This window comes from Perca flavescens, chromosome 16 (genome assembly GCF_004354835.1).
Source record: "Perca flavescens isolate YP-PL-M2 chromosome 16, PFLA_1.0, whole genome shotgun sequence".
Lineage (NCBI taxonomy): Eukaryota > Metazoa > Chordata > Actinopteri > Perciformes > Percidae > Perca > Perca flavescens.
The window spans coordinates 1981786-2001181 of NC_041346.1; the positions used below are offsets into that span (position 1 = coordinate 1981786).

General features: G+C 40.9%; 1 protein-coding gene across 5 annotated transcripts in view; it reads right to left on the minus strand.

Annotated features, from left to right (window-relative positions):
• Positions 1 to 19396, minus strand: part of ythdc2 (YTH domain containing 2) — a 76429-nt gene that overhangs the window by 1851 nt on the left and 55182 nt on the right. For 2 of the 5 annotated variants that reach the window (XM_028600776.1, XM_028600775.1), the window contains exons 25-32: positions 16712 to 16901; positions 15835 to 15923; positions 10917 to 11036; positions 8832 to 8983; positions 6386 to 6560; positions 6097 to 6138; positions 3577 to 3786; positions 1612 to 1794 (exon numbers count right to left, since the gene is read on the minus strand). In XM_028600776.1, the coding sequence (XP_028456577.1) occupies positions 1612 to 1794; positions 3577 to 3786; positions 6097 to 6138; positions 6386 to 6560; positions 8832 to 8983; positions 10917 to 11036; positions 15835 to 15923; positions 16712 to 16901 (1161 nt within the window). The remainder of the gene's footprint in view (positions 1 to 1611; positions 1795 to 3576; positions 3787 to 6096; positions 6139 to 6385; positions 6561 to 8831; positions 8984 to 10916; positions 11037 to 15834; positions 15924 to 16711; positions 16902 to 19396) is intronic. The other 3 variants (XM_028600777.1, XM_028600779.1, XM_028600778.1) reach the window with 3 other exon arrangements.

Below are 19396 nucleotides of genomic sequence, written 5' to 3' on the forward strand. Positions count from 1 at the left end.
AGCGTCTTTGTTATATGTACAACGCAAACTCTGCTAAATGCATTTTCAGCTAAACACAAACAAACTGAGAAAAAACTCTTCAACACATAGAGTTGTCAAACCGGACACACAGAGTGTAATTCAAAATAAATGAGAAACATGTTGGTTGAGGAAAAAAAACCACCCATCACAGACATTAGCATGTCTTCCTGCTGTGACTTGGACATTTTCCCATTTCTGCACAAATTGGTAGTTAGATATACTGTAGTTGTATTAAAGTTTGGTTTCTAGAGGAATTTTACTTTTGTGTTATTGATACTGCAGTTTATCTTAGAACATCGAGATTAGCTCATTTTAGCTCAATGTCTGTGGGATCAGCTAGCAGCTCTGCACAAAAAAGGAGTACTCATTTGAACCTCCTGTAAAACTGAGCTGCCACTGACATCCAGCTAAAGAGCTAAACTATGCTAATGTCACCATTTAACAAACTACCTTCAGTTATGCATGTACAGACATAAAACAGAGAACTCTCTCAAAACCATCACTTTCAAACCTGTGGAAGAGCACTGGAAGCACAAAGTAGTGCTGTTTGTATTGAATGAGGATATGTGCTGTAATGTGCATGTATGGTTTACACAGTGGAAGCAGAAAGATGTACCAACTAAAACAACTGTACAATAAATGCAACAATTGTTGACATTTAGGTATAACCATTTTCTAAGAGAAATATAAATTTGGAAATTACAAGTGCTGGTAGGAGGTCCAGTTTAGCTACACATGAAGAGAAAAAGATGTAAATCTTTCTAAATTATAAAGTGTCTCTCCCAACGCCGTTGGTAATCAATGGCCAGCACATCCAAAAGCACCAATGTATGCTGTCTGTACTGACTGGAAAAAGACTGATCCGATTGTGACAATCAATTATTTAAATTAAACCTGCTGCCCTCTGATATTGGATACTGTATTACATGCATCTGCAAGCGATGAAGAAATGTTGCTACCTGTTTGCTAACACTTAGCTCGCCTTCTATGCTCGCTAGCTGCGCAGAGCAGATTTTTTAAATGTTGGAGCCTAGCCTTTCTCCCGCTTTAATTTCCACACCATAAGTTTGAATCATGCCCCAGCCTGTATCGGTGTAACCCCAGTACAGTACATGCAGATGAACGGCGCCCAGCCTCCCTACATGCCTGACAGTGCCTGTCATCCGGTGGACTTTTTGCTGGCGGAGCACCAGGCATGAAGGGAGGGTGGGTGCTAGTCATCTGATAAATACAACGCAGCTTTTTTTTTTTTTTTTTTTGGAGCAAACGGTGAGCGATTTGGGTATTGGAACTACTCTAATCAAAGGAGTTGGTAGTCATGAGAGGGAAAATGGAATATAAGCTTATTTTTGTGGCTTTAACACCTCCCATGGTAGTGTCCGCTCCACAAAATATAAAAACCCTCGGTTTCTGACCACAAGATCTGGTCTAAGATTAGTGGCAGCTAGGAACTATGAGCGGTTTTCTTAAATCTACTCTCATTTTGCAATGCTCCAGCCTTGCTTTGCACATTTAAACCCCTGTTATAGGAAGCTCCAAACCCCTTTTCCATACAGCGCCGCACTGCCTCAGAGGCTGACTCAGTCTCACCTGTCCGTCCCTGCTGATCTGGACCTTCTTGTTGTCGTTCCATGGGTTGACGATGTGTTGGGTGCACTGGAAGGGAACACTGTCCTTGTGGATCCACTCTACACTGAAAACCCCTCCTAGTCCCATGAAGCCCCAGTCCTGGCAGCTCTCCTGACTGATGATTGATGTCATGCGAGCATAGCCCTGTGAAAAGACAAAATACACTACTTTTGTTTTTTTGTTTAAAGGTCCCATGACATGGTGCTCTTTGGATGCTTTTATATAGGCCTCAGTGGTCCCCTAATACTGTATCTGAAGTCTCTTTTATATAGACCTCAGTGGTCCCCTAATACTGTATCTGAAGTCTCTTTCCCGAAATTCAGCTTTGGTGCAGAACTACAGCCACTAGAGCCAGTCCCACAATGAGCTTTCCTTAGGATGTGCCATTTCTGTGTCTTTAGCTATTGAGGAGGAGAGGGGGGGCAAGGTGGAGGGTGGGGTTGTGGCCTTGACCAGCTTCCACTTTTCTCGTTTGAAAACCATGATGTCTCTCTCTCATGGGTTGGCCAAATTCTCTGGGCGGTCAAAGCAGAGAAAGGGGAGGTAACCTTGCTCCTTATGACCTCATAACAAGCAGATTCCAAAACGGCTCATCTGAGCTTTCATTTTCTCAAAGGCAGAGCAGGATACCCAGGGCTCGGTTTACACCTATCACCATTTCTAGCCACTGGGGGAACATAGGCAGGCTGGGGGAACTCATATTAATGTTAAAAAACCTCATAAAGTGAAATTTTCATGCCATGGGACCTTTAAATATCCTTATTTACAGTGCTTTATATTTTAATGTTTTTACAGCGGGATCGAGATTCCGGCCCACATATGGTCTAAAATAGAGTTTTCCAATCCCAATACCAGTATCCGAAATGCCTCAGATACTGCCTAAAATGCTGATATTGGTAGGGTTTGGGTACCGAACCACGAAAGTCTCCACACAGACAGTGTTCACTGCAATTTGATAGGATGGAGAGGTGAAAGCAGTCGCTGTGTGGTTACACTTCCTCTGAGACAGACAGGCACAGCAGTTTTCTCCATGTGTTTTCTATGCCCTGGTGACTGACAGATGGATGGAGGTTGTAGGGCAAAGCAACTTTATTTATATAGCACATTTCAGCGGCAAGGCAATTCAAAACATTTATAAAACAGTTCATTTAGTTAAATTAAATAAAAGAAATAGTCATGAAAGAGATAGAAAATAAAAAAGCTGAAATAGCATAAGATACAAATGCAATAATAAAACTTACAGTGCAGTGTGAGAAATGAATACTTATTTGATTTAAAAGGTTGTAGGGACAGGTTTGGGAGGGGAGAGGGAGGTAGGGTGGGGTTTTATTTTGTGCGGTGTGTAAAATGTTCTAAATAAATAAAACATAAGTAAATAGGATAAATAGGTTTGGAATTATATTTTACAACTGAAATTAATTATTCATTACAGAGCGTTAGTACCCAAAAAAAAAGGTACCGTTGGGTATCGGCACCGAATATCAGGTACCGGTAAAAATGTAGTCAGCACCCAACCCTAGGTATCGGCAAGTATGCAAGTCTATGCACTGATCCGATACAACGTAATTAAGCATCGAAAGAAATCTTCTCAATTATTCATCTTCTTTTTCCATTTTGACTGACGACAAACTAAATAATAAAAGAAAGTTCTTTGGCATACATTATCTGAAACCTGAGCCAGGCCATACACCATTGATAGCAATCATATCACATGCATACACGGTTAGAAGTACAGAGGTCTTTAAAACTCATATCTATATGTATTTTAAACGCACTGGTATCTTATTGGTACTCGGGATGGACCAAGGTATCTTCAAGGTAATCTGTATCGGCAAAGACAAAGCGAAACTCTCTAGTCTAAACTATGATAATAAAAAACTAACCTACATGTAACATTTGTTTTTCCAGAGAGAGAGAGAGAGTTACCTGGAAGTGTCCGGAGCCCTGAACAGAGAAGATGAGGATGATGAGGTTATTCTCCAGGAAGGCCTTGGTGAGTTTGGTCTCGTTGCTCGGTGTAGTGGACCAGATCCCTTTCTGCTGAGAAATCTCAATGTTCCTGACATTGCTGCTCTTCATGATGAAGTACCGCACTGATGAAAAGACCAGCTCAGGAGACATTGGCTTTGAGATCTGCTGGGTACAAGGGCAGGAAAACAGCAGCATTAATTATGTGTTGATGAGATAGTGACTATTAAAATTAAACGTGTCGATCCAAACACTGAAGGCTCTCAGTTCCAATGGGAAGAGGATTCACCATGACATCATAACAAGCTCTTGCCCCTGGCCTCCTCTGCTGCTTAATATAGAAATTACCACAGGACAGCTGACAAAGTGGTTAATAAAGTGGTAGTCTATATCAACGACGTTTCATTTATGGGATGGTTCTGTTGCCACCGGAATTTCTGCCTGAAGACCCTAATTTTCTGCCGGATATCCGTTACCTTCCTCTTCCTTTGTGTTGGTGTTCTGACCTCCGGTGGATTTGTGAGGATATGGTTAACTGCTCCTCAGATCTCTGCAGGGTAAATCCAGACAGCTAGCTAGACTATCTGTCCAATCGGAGATTTCTGTTGCACGACTAAAACTACTTTTGAACGTACACGTGTTCCACCAAAACCAGTTCCTTCCTGAGGCTATTTTGCAACGGCACAGTGGCTCCGTCCGAGGCTTAGCTCCGCTCAAGACGACTGTGATTGGTTTAAAGAAATGCCAATAAACCAGAGCACGTTTTTTTCCCATCCAGGAATGTTGTGTAGACTAACTTCCTCTGCAGCGCTGTGGAGGAAGGTCTGGCAATGCGAGACTAATGAAGTGGTAAATTCAGGAGTGTTCTATGATGATGCTCACTTTAAAGGGCAAACACAGTGGGGGGTTGTTTACTAAGCTGACAGCAAACGTTTTCAGTTTATGAAGATACTGAAAATGTTAATGAGCACTGCCGTAATAGAGATGATTTGAATATATTTGAATACACCACTATGAAACGCTACACCTTAGATGTTACATCACAGACACAAAATTCCTCTGCTGCATTGGTACATTTGATAGATCATTTTGCATTGCTACATATTAACTATATCTTCATGTTTGCTTTTGTTTCTTTCCTCATCTTTGCGGTCTCTGTTTAGCCAACAAGTCCTCCAAACCATACGACGAAATGCTTATCCATACGACAATTTTCCGTCCTCATATCTAAACCAGAGAACATTTTAAATATGCAGTTGTCGTTGTAAAACGTCACAGTTGGTTACGCTATTAAAGTTCTGGTTATGCACATGACGCAGAACGTGATGTAGTTTCGTTGGCTGGTTAAACTTTTTGTGTTTGTTGCCGTTTGCCTTTGTTTTCAAACGGACACGAAACCCAGTCTCGTGGGTCAACATCCAGTACTCGTTTGATCCATCCACTACTACAACCTTCGTCCTTAAGCAGAATTTGGCGCTCTTATAATTCGTCACCCCAGCTTTGCTCGCGGCCACAAGAGGGCGCCGCCACTATAATCGTAAATATGAGTCGTAATTGCTGCTTGAAAAAAGTCTCCGTTTAGCTGTATGTCTGTGTATATCTTTCTGTGCATTGTATTCGGTTCATTTGTAAAAAAACAGAGTTTTGTACTTGACTAAATGGATTTTGAAGAATATATAATATATATATATATATATATATATATATATATATATATATAAAAAACACTGCCTTTTGTTCAGCTGTAGTGCTTCTGCTGTGTGCATTGTTGTGGCCCCATGCTAATACTGACACTACTACTGACAAAACAGATTTCCCACATCAGTGTGTGTTTCTAAGTGTTGGGGAGCACTACTGCATATATGAAAGAAAGCCTTTTGTGTCTCCAGAGCTGATAAGTGTCCTCACTCAGGTCAGTGTTGGTTGCGTCTGAACAATGAAAGTTAGAAAGCAGTGAGCTCACCAGACCTCTGCAGCCCGCTACTCATCTCTGCTTAAGGCTCCAGGCTACATTAGCCGGTACAAGCATAACACACCCCAATCTGTGACCCAACTATCAGCAGTCAAGTTGTATTGTGGGTAGGTTAGGCAGCAGGAAGAATAAATAAGTGGATACAAAAAAGACCCGTTGATTTTTGGTTCAGCTGCATTGATTTTGATCCTTTTTCCAAAACCGTCCACCGTGATTTCAACAAGTGCAATGATAAATAAATGGAGTTCACTTTTAAAGCCACTATTTCTGAATGAAGCAACTTCTAGTGATAGTATAAAAAAACTGTCCCTGTACATCATCGCCGTAACGTTTTGCCTCAAATTAATTTGATCAAGTCCGATTGGAATGAAGGCCTAAAAACAACACGGGCTGCAACAGTTTTCACCAGGATTGTCTCACTTATCCTCCAAAACATATGCATCCAAGTAATTTGACAAATGTCATAAACATGCAAAGATTATACACAGAGGCTTTAAAAGATTTACCTTGTGCGGCAGCTCACACGTGAGATCACACAATAATTGTACCTATAACACAAAAATCCATTGTGTCAGACTTCAAGTAATAAATTTGTGTCCGGACAGCAGTGTTTGTACAAAACAATGGCGGACAGTTCAACCAATCACCTGCCAGATATTTTTGATTTTTTTTAAAGCACCGGCCCTTTCCCAAACAGTTTCCAATGATGGCTTCGGAGATGTTCTGTGTAACAAACCATGTGGTTATTAAAAGGTCACAAAAGAAAAGAAAAAAATACTGGCAGACGGTGATTACCTTTCCTGAGGAGGAAGGCGAGGGGCTCTCATAGGGACTGTCCAAGGTCACAGAGCAGGAAGAATTACTGGAGGAGTGCAGGTCATCAGAGAGCTGATTTGTGGGTAGTGAGGACTCTTCTCTGCTTTGGGCTTTCATCTGTAGCAGGCTTGAGGTTGCTGGCATCCTACAAGACCTGAGGGAAGTAAAAACAGAGCAGCAGTATGAGGGTGAAGTGAGCCATGAAAATATAACATGACTGATTATCCTACATTCTCACACACAAACCTGGGCTTGTATTTACCTCAACTGCAGAGATACCCAGGCCTTCATATGGAACATGCCTCCCCCTATTTTCCACCGGGCAAGTCTGCGCTTTGTTCCAGAGGCGGTGCGAGCAATCGCAGCCATTCAAGTCAATGCTTAATATTCCACCAGCCGTACGACGGCGCGTCTCAGAAGCGGCTCTCGGGCAGGAAGTAAAACAGCGAGAGTATCCAGTCAATTTATCATAAGACCCCCCCAATATCGTATATGTCTCCTCTACAACCCAACACCACGGAAGACGAGAGATTCATCTTGGAGGTGGAAAAACATAAGAGACATCACAGATCACAACGGAAGGTAAGAGAAGGAATGGAGTTTAATTACAGGAGTGCTTGAAGTGGAAGGTAGATACTACTTTAATAAACACGGGACTGTTCTGAAAAAGTACTTGTAGAGACAATATAATCTGCGAGTCAGGCAGCAAGACGCTCCGCTTCTGAGACCTTGTCGTTGTGGGTTAGCACGTGGCGTGGAGGACGACACAAAACCGGAACGCAGCGCAGACGTGCCCAGTGGAAAATAGGGGTTATATAAGAGACATGCCTTAATTTCTGATTTTTCCTGTTTTACACTTAAGTATGTTTTACCATATCGCAGTAAGATGTCTGTTTTCTGTTCTGATCCGATTCATAGGTTGTTCAGAATTGGATCCATTAAGAAAATACGCCACTTTTAAAGCTTGTTAGCTTGTTACTCCCGTTATTTTCTTATAAGCAATGTAGCATTTAAAAGGCATTTTTTTCTAAATTGGGTCTGGCGCAGTGCTTACCCAGCCCTAGTTTTATGTGGAGTAACGAACTTCAATACTTTTTAGGCACCGACCGAATTGCCTCAGTAACAAGTATCAAAGAATGCCTTTTTCATTCAACACCAAATTTCTAAACTTAAGTAAATAAGTAAATCTCATCAGCGTAAGTGAGCCAATCAGCATGCAGCATGCTTCTATCAAGATCTAATAATGTCTGCGATTGGTAGTTTAACGTTACAAGTCGTTAGCCTCATGAGACATCTTGAGATAGAGAACATTTGGAGCCGTTAGCCAAACGACCGGGCCAATCAGCGTTGGTTTTGAGGTGGGTTAGGTGGTGATAGACAGATGGTTTATCCAATCAGCTAACCAGTATTTACAGACAGCGGTAGCCCTAATTCTGTTATAAAATAAAAGAAAATTTGTACAGTAATGTGTAATGTTGTAATTTCTTTTTGTTAAAATAAACCTTATAGAATTACTATTGAAAAGAAAATCGTTCAGATATGGTATGGAATTCATGGTATCAGTATTTAAATTTTTTTGTAAACGATATCCAGCCCTACATAAAACGTTACATCACGTCACTTCCAGCAAACTTAACAGACAACAATAAGGTCAAAACAGCATCACCGATCTGTTTTAACCAAGTATTCTCTGGTCCATCTCAGCCTAAAAAAAAAAACTGAATCCGTCAGCACGTTAGCGTGTCATTCACTCCCGAGCCTGTTTACAGGGTTTTTATTTTTCCTGCATAGAGGAATGTTTGGCGCCCCTCCACATAGGTTTTAGCCAGCCCCAAAGGAAAATCACCAGCACCAAAGTGATAAAAATAGCAATTCAAATCCTCTCCAAAATGTGTTTAAGATCAATTTACCAAACAACCGTTAAACAAGCTGAACAGAATATGGAATAATATGGAATATGAGAGCTAATCTCAGTTTTATCGCCCCGAGTCAGCCTGTACAAGACTCTCCCGGTAATTTATTGAAATATTAAACTCATTGCCTTTACTCAACGCGGGCCAATCATTACTGCCGCGTGTCCCCCAAAGGGCAGGAAAAACCCTGGTTTGTAACCGTCAGTCTACCAACAACATTTCAACTGATTTAGCAGTTTAGATAACACACTGGACTGTATATAGGGATAAAACTATGGATATTTGGCGTTATTTTTGGCATTAAAAATGTTTTTTTCTGGGTGGGGGTACTCGTTGGCCACAATTATAGGGAAAACAATGGTACAACCAGAAGCTAAATAAGTAAAGAGGAGATTGTTATTTTTTGTCCTTTGACATGGATCCTTGCAGCACTGCCAGACAGGACAGTCAAATGTAAATACCTTTAAGCATCACAACACTGCAATGTAAATGTTATTGAGACTACTTGGTACTTGTCATTGGTGGTGTTGGTGGGGGACTGGGGGTTGTGCCTGGAGTTCTTCCCAGAAGCCTGGGGCCCGTCCTCTGATGTCATGGGCCGGGGCCGCTGACCAATCCCTGTGGGCTGCTGCAGGCCGGCTCCCTGCTCCTCTGCTGCAAGCACCTGAGGGACATCAGTTTGAACTCCAGTCATTTACCTGCATCCTGGTGTCCATACTGTAAACACCAGAGCCAAAGGCTTTATATCCACATTCCAGTAAATTAAAGACTGATAGAAGTCCAGCCACTCAAACCACCTCCAGGGTGCTCAAGATTGATCATTAATTGTGATTAGCTAATAGTGAAGACCGCGATTAATCAAACATTTGGCATAACATTTGTTTTTATAAGATAAATGCTGGAATAATGTTACATATCACTTCTATCAGTATGTTTTTGGTATCAGAGTTTTAATCGGGGTACAATAGTAAAATGATGGGATGGACAGTTTTTTTTTTTTTTTGAGTTTTGGAGTTATTAGCGTTAATGAGTTGATTGGTGCAAATTATGAAAAGTATAGTTTGATAGATTTGTAACTTGACTACAAGTTGACTGAGGCAGACATTTGTCAAGTACAAGCTAGTATTAGTAAATAAAGGCAATCTCTTATTTCTTTATTCATTAATTTAGAATATTATTAATATTTATTAAAGGTTTTGTTACAGTACCCAGCACTCTAAACAAAAAGATGCATGCCCCAACTTTTTAACATGTGGTGGCTGCATTTTAACATCAACATCAACCAATGCAACGAATATAGGACAATTATACACAGCCTTAATACTCTAAAAGGAAGAGGATTATGACAACTGTCTGAGGTTGCTCATCCAATATTTGAAACCCACATACACTGAGGGGCGGACCACGAAGCAAGTTGAACAGAGCCAGGCTTTCTTTGCCTTAGCTGGCTCTACAAAGCATGACGCCCCAATCAGAGATAACCGATGTCATGAATGGGATTACCATCTTGCTCTGTTAACCCAGGATGTCTTCTTTGGGTTCTGTGCGTGTTCCCATAAAAACGGGGTGCTTGGCATCATTTGACTCTTCTACCGTACAAAACGGGCCTGGTCCTGATCGGCCACCTACTTCTGCATTTAAATTTACAGGCTCCCAGATAGCTCAGTTGGTAGAGCAGGCGCACACATATAGAGGTTTAGTCCTCGACTCAGCAGTGCCAGGTTCAACTCCGACCTGTGGCCCTTTGCTGCATGTCATTCCCCCATCTCTCTCCTCTTTCATGTCTTCAGCGGTCCTGTCAAATAAAGGCCTAAATGCCCAAAACAATTATCTTAAAAAAACAAAAAAATTACAGCAGAAAGAAACACCGTTGCTGCACAGAAGGAAAGAGGAATGCTGGCAAAAAATTACTAACTGGGTAAATTGCTTGGGACCAAGCATAAAAACATATTCCAAAGTGGTAACGTTATGGATTGAAGGAATTATACCACATTTCACATAAAAGTAAACCCCAGATTTATTTATAATAAAGTGATCTACTAATGTGTGATTTATAGAAGCTTCCTTAGAGCCAACGTGGGCAAATGTCCAGGGAACACTACAAATTAATACATTAGTAGTTCAGTGAGAGCAACAAAATCCTTTCAAAAAAAATTTAAGAAAACGTGTTCTTGCTCAGATTTTCTGCATTCCTGATTTAGGTTCTTGTGTCAAAAAAATCCTGCAACGCCATGGATACAGTAAGAGCTACGGTAACTGCACAGCTTTGTTTGGTGGGATAAATAATGTAACCTTATGGTTCAACACGTTTGCATTTATAACGTACTTCCTCAGCTGAGAATAGCTCATAGATTGACTATTAACTATATAGTAATGCTTTTTCCATGGAGTTGATTAGTGAAGGGGCTTTTTAGCCAATTTCAATCCGAAACTCTGAACATTAACCGAGAGGCACCTTTGGACAGGGAAAACTCTGGCTTCAGACTCAACATACCTCACTAACCCACTAATCTGGCTTTGTGGTACAACCCTCTGGTGCTGCTCTATTTATGGTGTTGTAAGTGGAACTTGGAGAAAGAAAAAAGAATGAGACATACAGACACCAGAGTCCGGATAATGGCCTCGTCTTGTTGAGACCAGGGCTTTGAAGGACAACGGATCCTCTTGATGAACAAATTCTGCCACTTCTGCCTCAGTTCAAACACCAGTCCTGCAGCCTGACAACATGAGATAAAACGGCATGTAAATAAGAAAAGTTTTAGTACAAAATAACAGGGAGGCAGGATGGAAAGAAACACAAGAGCAACAGAGTTACCATAAGAGAACAAAAGGGCAAAAACATCTGTTAAGAGGGAAATATAAGTGAGTCTTGCGAAGTTGAGAGGTAAACTATTTTTAAAGTGTAGATGCCAGACAACAAATGCATTTCGACCTTCCTTTTGGGAACACCCAGTAGACACTTATTAGTAGGGTGTGGCAAAAATAAATAAAAATAAAGATACATACGATATAAACATTTTTTCCCCGACCCGTACTTGTTAGCCGACCTCAGAGAGTTCAAGTTCATATAGGAACAAAAAATGTATAACTGTAATCAAGGGCTTTATTGCGTAGAGCCTGATTTCAATTTATTATATGCACAACAAGTATTGAGATGCAGTCACTAACAATAAAATAGTGGTAAGCTCAAGAGGTAAAAACTGAAATGTATTAAATTTAAAACTCCAGGTAGCCAGTGATGGTGTAGTAATGAGCTGTGGATGGCATAAAATAATGTAGCCATGACCACACAAGAGCATGGGTTTATTTGTTACGCCTTTCAAAAGGTGAAATATGTGTGATCTTAAGAACATTTCTTTATGGAAAAGCAGGATTTTGGTTTGTTATTATAGAAGAGAAAGTGTTCTCCACACATCTTTCAGCAGAACGCAGCTGAACAAGGAGCTTTTCGGCTTTTGACAGCTCACTTCCAAGAAAGAAGAGGGACTGGAGCATACTGATAGGTTTAAAGCCTTTAATAGTGCAAACAGACCAACGTTTTGACCCTACTGTGAAATCTTTCATTAACTGCAGCAGCACACATGTTGTTTACAAGCTGAAATGTCCCTGTGGTCTGGTTTATATCGGAAAAACTAAAGACCCCTTTATGTCGGAAAAACTAAAGCCCATTTTATACAGACATCCTGCAATACTGCTGTAAAGTAGACCCCTCATTATACTGGCTTTGTTTTTTACACTGAACCAAACAACGCTAGCATAATGCTGCCCCAGTTATCATTTGTGTGTGTGAATTTGAAGTAGATTTGGCTCTGCTGCCAGCTTAGCAACATTCCTGCCATGAACAGGATGTGTAAAAAGGGCTATAAACTTTAAAGAATCACATAACCGAACACTAAACTGCAGTAAGCACATACAAACATGGATTATGCTATTGCTCAACATTCTGGGGAAGACTTCTTTTTAGATTCATGCTCTTAACAAAGTTGGGCCTTTTGGCCTCAATGAATAACTGAGTTTGTCATGTTTCCTCTAATGGATTCCACTTGATGGATGCAGTACTCGTACTTTCTGTTGTAACTGGAAAATAGATCCGGGTTCTTTTGTTCTTGATGTGACTGCCGTGCATGGGGTTTGGCACTGGCTTTGGCAACTCCCAACCTTGGATCCATTATCCAACAGATTTGAAATCCTGTATCTATCCAATGAGAATGTTGTACACCTGTTCATGGTTGACTATAAAAGTATTTGGAACTTAAATTCAAAGTTAACAAAACAATTTGATGAATTACAGGTTCCAGAGATTGCTGCAGAGACATTTCAGGTCACCAACAAGATTCAGTTTTTATTTTGAGACATCCAGCCTCTCATATCCAGGCAGTCATTTGGGTTACGAACGGATAATTGTCATCCGCACAAAAGAATTTAAAAGGCCCTATGATAGCATATAGATAGAAAATAAAATATGGCAAAGAACAGACCCTTGAGGCACATCAGTGATGTCATCACCAACTGCTTGATGAGAATCCAGTTTAACTGTATAAAGGCAAAGCCAAGATCCAGTCAACCCGAAACATTTCCATTTTAGATTTCATGTCAGTGATTCTAAACATATTTTGTGTTTACAGCTCTTTAAAGGTGCTCTAAGTGATGTTGGGTGACGTCACTTCTTGTTGACGTTTGAAGTATTGTCAAACAAGTCTAGCTCGCCCCTCCCTTCTCCTCATCCTGTCCCCTCCCCCTCCCTTCCGTGCTTCCGTGCACTAACCCCACAACCCAACCCCTCTTGTCGGTTATTGGCTGGAACGCTGGAAGACTGTTTGTCATGTTTGGTGGTGCAGGTTGGCGCTAAGGCTGAGCAATTTTATCGATTCTGCGATATAAATCGATATTTTTCCCCCCAAGAAAGTATCGATTTTTATGCCGCGAGTATCGATACATAAGTCCCATTCAAATCCCCCGTGTTTACCCCCGTTCACGTTGCAGGAAGAGCGATTTGGTCAGCCAGCCGCTAGTGTCGCTGTAGAGCAGCCAACGTCAACTGGCCCCAGAATAATCATGAATTCACAAAATGTAAAGAGGAAAAAATGCGTTCTGTTATTTATCATTTTAAGCATTTAGAGCAAAAACCCAGCCCCCTGTATTTATTTTCATGCCAGGATTCTGTAGCCTACAGCGATGCCCGAGCTCCACACACACGGCTGAGCCGAGATGTGTGTGCGTTAAAGGTTAAAACACGCAGCACCTGACTGGGAACGATACAGAGTTACCAACGGCCGCTGGGGCAGACGAACTCACGCTGGTCTCTTTTCTGTAAATAGGCTACAATTAAAACTTCGTGAGTAGAAAGTCAATACTTATGCACTTATACAATGCACTCACCTGTGTAGACCGGCATCAACATGTAGAAAGCGATGGAGAAAGCGTCCACCGCGCTGTTTTACGCAAACACAGCTCTACTCTGCAAATAGCAAATTTTTACAAACAAGCTAAAACAAAAGCTGTCGGTTTGTAGTCTAACTGTTTATCTTAGGTTGCCGGGAATCTGGAAATTTTAACAAATTCTTGTAAACCTCACTGTTGGCTGAACAAACCAAACTCTCCGCTAGAGCGGACAATCTGGAGCTACTTAATATGCATGTGAATGACGCGATCGTTATGTTCGAGTGATGATGATGATGATGGTTGTATTATTTTGCAACAACATCGTTTCATTGCAAATGAGGCATACATGACGAGTGCATAGCCTGCTTATCAGTCCATTCATCATTAAAGCTGGGCTTTTGGCTTTTCCACATCAACTTTTCGCTTCAGCGTCTTTGACAGTGACATGTTTACCTGACAACAGCCTTTCTTTCTGCAAGCATTTTCCACCAATCAGGACGCTGCATACTACAATAATGTTTCCATAATCACAGACTTTAACCATCACTCCTCAGTGAACTGCCTCCTAGTCGGAGATCTTTTTCTAGTTAAAGAGCCAGTTATCATTATGGAGTTTCCATGTTTTTTAGGAGTTTGCTCACACTAATACATGTTAAAAAATAGTAGCATTTATTTGAAAGTCTGGCCGCCAGAGTACTTAAATGTAGTTGATGATCCCTGCTGTAGACTCTCTGTCCAGTCAGAGACATATATTGTGTAATTGATGTTTTCAGTTCAATTAATTAAATCCAAGTAAATGGAACACTCAAAGGATGTCACCTAAATCACTCGGTCCCCTTTAAATCTTTCAGAAAATGATGCAAGTGTATCAAAATATATCGAATCGTATCGTGAGCTGAATATCGTGTATCGTATCGTGAGATTAGTTTATCGCTACAGCCCTAGTTGGCGCAGTTTGTTTTTCTTGGCGTTTGTGGAGCCTGGGCCGTCTACAGAGACCGCGTTTTTTTACAGTGTGTTCAGGGGACAGGCAGCTAGCGGATAGTGAGCAGATGTTTGCTTGCTTTGACATCGCTTAGAGCACCTTTAATATATACTGCTTGGTCGCAAGTAGACATTGATTTGTTTTAGCCACAAGCTTTTGGTCACAAGCCAAAAGGTTTTGGAACCACTGACGTATAGGACAATACAGGGTTGGAAATTAACTTTTGTCCACCTGCCACTGTGGCTGGTAGGGCTGGGTGATATATCCATATTAATATCGATATCGTGATATGAGACTAGATATCGTCTTAGATTTTGGATATGGTAATATCGTGATATGACATAAGTGTCTTTTCCTGGTTTTAAAGGCTGCATTACAGTGAAGTGATGTACTTTTCTGAACTTACCAGATGTTCTAGCTGTTCTATTATTAATGATTATTTATCTAAAATCTAAGTGTGAAGATATTTTGCGAGAGCACCAACTGTCAACTCTAGAATATATCGTCGCAATATTGATATCGAGGTATTTGGTCAAGAATATCGTGATATCTGATTTTCTCTATATCGTCCAGCCCTATATTAGAAAATATGGGACGTAGAAATAAGCGCTGAAAATATGGCCTCAAAAACGTCGAAAAGGTTGACGGGAAGACAACACAAGGGTTAATCAGAATTTATGTTTACATTTTATTGTTATTTGAACAGCTGAGCATTGAACCAGGTGAAGAAACCAGTTTATTAACTGTTCACTGAAATAGCCAGTTTCTATGAAACTACTTGTGACATGTCATATTTGGCTTTGACTGAACATTTGCTCTCACTTTGCAGAAAAAATATCGGGATATATATTGTATATCGATATTCAGCCAAAATATATCGGGATATGACTTTCGGTCCATATCGCCCAGCCCTAGTGGCTGGTGGATTCCAAAATGTTAAAAGCCACTCAAAACATGACCATTGTTTTATTTGGGCTGGTGAGTGAAGCAAATCTACAGCCACTTGCACATTTTACTAGCATTTGGCTGGGGGCTTAAATGTTGTCTTATGAAAGAATAAAAAAAAAAAAAAATAAAAAATCACATTACAATTAATAATTAAGACTTTAAAGGTTGAAAGTTCAGTGTCAACAGCTATGATCCCTCACCTCTTTGTCCAATTGGAAGAGGAGCCAGTCATCAATCTTCATTTCGGCTAGGTCCTCTGTCTCACTGTCACTGACGTCAACCAGACTGTCTGAAGGAAAGAACATGGAGACAAAGGCTGAATCTGCACAGGCAGGCTTCAAAATCCACTTCTGTCATAAAACATTCATCAAAGGAAAGAGTGCTTTGTAAAACACCATGGAAAAGATGAAATGTCTATACATTTTTGGAAAACAATAATATAATTTGAAGTATGTAGTAAAAAGGGATTTAAACAATGCTCAAGACTTGAGAAATGTGGGAAGGCCATGTCTGCTTTGGATTGGCCTCAGACAGTTCCTAGGAAACCAATCATGCCGGAAAACTCAAGGGAAGCGAGACCCATCTCTCTACGAGAGAATGCTCAAGTATCTGGATAGTGTTGGGATAATTTGATTAACATTCATTTCAAAGTTTGCACAGCCTCCCTGGGAAAGCTTATCAAAATACCAAAAACAAAGTTCCAAAGTGCTGACTTTGACTCTGTTTTGTTGCTGCTCTCAATGTCCTTACACAGAAATAGACCTACAGCTAAAAACAAGCACAATAAAGCTGAGGGGTGTACCAGAAAGCAAGTTGGACAGGCTTTCTCTGTCTTAGCTGGCTCAACAAAGCCTGACGCACCAATCAGAGATAATGGGTATCATGAAGGTGGTTACCATCTTGCTCTGTTAAATAAATCAGTGCAGAGGTGATAAGTGTGTGCAGGAATTGACTTTTTTTTTCTTTGGAATCTGGCCAATAGTAAAAAACAAAAAAAGCGGCCGACATTGCCATACTTAGCCCATGTTGCTAGCATGGTAAGTTGCTAGCATGAAGTTCCTAGCATGAAATTGTTACCAGTAGCTCTCTGTACAGCAGGTTCCTGCAGGGCAGAGCTGGGTAGTTTGGCACACCCTCCAAATATGGCCACAGTGACGGGAGTCGTCAAGGAGCAACAGCGAACACTGGCCATCCTGTGGCCTCGGCTCATCTCATCGTAGATCAGCCAATCTGTGGGAAGGGCCTGGGCCGATTTGGCTGGGCTGTTCTAAACAGCAAACACACACAACACACACTTCATGCAATTAAGTCTGTATCATACTGATAAAGTAAGTAGGGCTGGGTATCATTCAAAAACCAATACCTATAACGTGACTTCGATACCGGTTCATAAACTATACTTTTTTCGATACCAATACCGTAGTAACGTAGAGTTTTTCCTGCGTGTCTCTACGATGTGTAACGTTAGACAGCCAATCACAGACATGATTAGATCTTGGTAGAAGCATGCTGCGTGCTGACTGGCTCACTGATGTCAGGCAAATAAAACGCTGATACAGATCATCTGCAACAGCCCGATAATCGGCCTATCCCTAATCGATATATGAGGCTAGTAGGGGTGGTATGGTTCACAAAACCCACGGTTTGGTTTGTATCACGGTTTTCGGGTCTGTACAGTTCTTGTTATTTTTTTCACACTCCAGAATATACTTCAGCATATGATATATAGCTAAAATTAGCATACTGAATGCATGTTGCACAATACATGCACAATGTCAGTTCTATATATTGTTTTATTTCATCATAGGGAACGTGAAATCCAAAATGTTCCCACACACCAGACTATAAATGACGCTGGCGCATCCTCCAACTCCAGGCAGCCTCTCTCCCACTTGACATTTCTGCATTGTGGCGTGACGTGACCTGCAGCAGCACCCCACTCCACTTGAGGAGCGGTCGGTTCGGTGTCTCTCAAAATCTGACGAAAATCTTTTAAACTGACCTTTGTCGATCTGAAATGAAGACAGATTCAGCAACTGCATGGCCTATTTCTTGCTTAAAATTTTATTTTTTTTTGTAAAATACGAGATCGTATTCTGAACGAGCCGCCATGACAGTCTGTTTTGAAATTCAGGAGCAGCAAGACCCATGTGACGCGATCGTCCAATCAGCTGCCATGTGTTGCGTTTGTCACGCTCATCCTGCTCGTCATTTCCAGTAAGTGTTTTAACATAGGTGTTGAAAGTGGCCACTACGGCAGTAAGAGGTTAGTGACCATTAACAGTGGACTGATGAACCGTGCGACACACACACGCTCCGAACCGAGACAAGCCAACCGAGACAAGCCAACCGAGACAAGCCAACCGAGACAAGCCAACCGAGCGGTTCGGATGTTTTTTCATGAACCGTACCACCCCTAGAGGCTAGATATTAAATCCCACGTAATATCATGATATGACAAAAGTGTTGTCTTTTCCTGGATTTAAAGGCTGCATTACAGTAATGTATGTGATTTGCCTTTACACACCTGTCATTGTATCCACATTATTGGTGATCATTTTATTTTTTTAAAACTCTCATTGTGTTAATATTTTGTGAAAGCACCTATTGTCAACCCGACAATATCGCCATCGATGTATTTGTTCAGAAATATTGTGGTATTTGATTTTCTCTATTACCCAGCTCTACTTCATCTGCACGTACAATATAAGCCTGGGTCGGGATCGGGTGGGGGTGTGAGCGGTACCGCAGCGGGATCGAGAGACACTCCAACTTTTTTTAAAACATCCACTTTGTGCTTCATCCAACGTCCTCCCACTCACTTGCGCTCCACTCACATGAAGACTAGGGCTGAACGATTTTTGAAAATCTGATTGCAATTCTTTTCACAAATGTTGCGATTACGATTTAATACGCGATTATTTTTTAAGCTCTTTGTCTTCTGTATTATTCAACAAAGACAAACAAATCATTGTATAGTATGAACAACACAAGATTAGATAGATTAAACCAACTGTTCTTTCCTGGAGGCCAGGTCTGGATGTGATGATGAAATTAGTTGATGCATGAATTTATATGAATGATATCGTTTATTTAACTACTTCAGTCACAGTAGTATATTGAGTACTGACTAAGCCTGGTGGAAACATTCATATGAAAGTCAGAAACAAATCACACAAACTAAAGTGCACATTGCAGAAATATAAAAACAAAAATGTGGCTTTACCACACTTAGCAGTATTTAGATTATTTAATTATTATTTACTGTAATAAACATATGTAACCATGTAGATTGCACTTTTTAAAACACCATCTTTGAACTTTACTAGACAGTTAAATAAGTAAAAATATAGTGAGTGTGTGTGTGTGTATATATATATATATATATATATACATACACATTTTGTTTTATGATTATTTTTGGGCATTTTCAGGCCTTTATTTGACAGGACAGATGAAGACATTAAAGGGGAGAGAGAGGGGAGAATGAAATGCAGCAAAGGGCCGCAGGTCGGAGTTGAACCTGGGCCCGCTGCGTTGAGGAGTAAACCTCTATATACGGGCGCCTGCTCTACCAACTGAGCTATCTGGGCACCCCACAACGTATTTTTTTTTTACAGCACACAGAGAGGAGCAGCCCCTCCCCCTCGTGAAGTTGCGTGCCGTGTGCATTACATCGTCAACGTTGCACTTGCTCAGAGAGGCTATTGTTACGTTAGTTGCTGGTGGTCTTGCTGTGGAATTAACTGTACTAATAACACA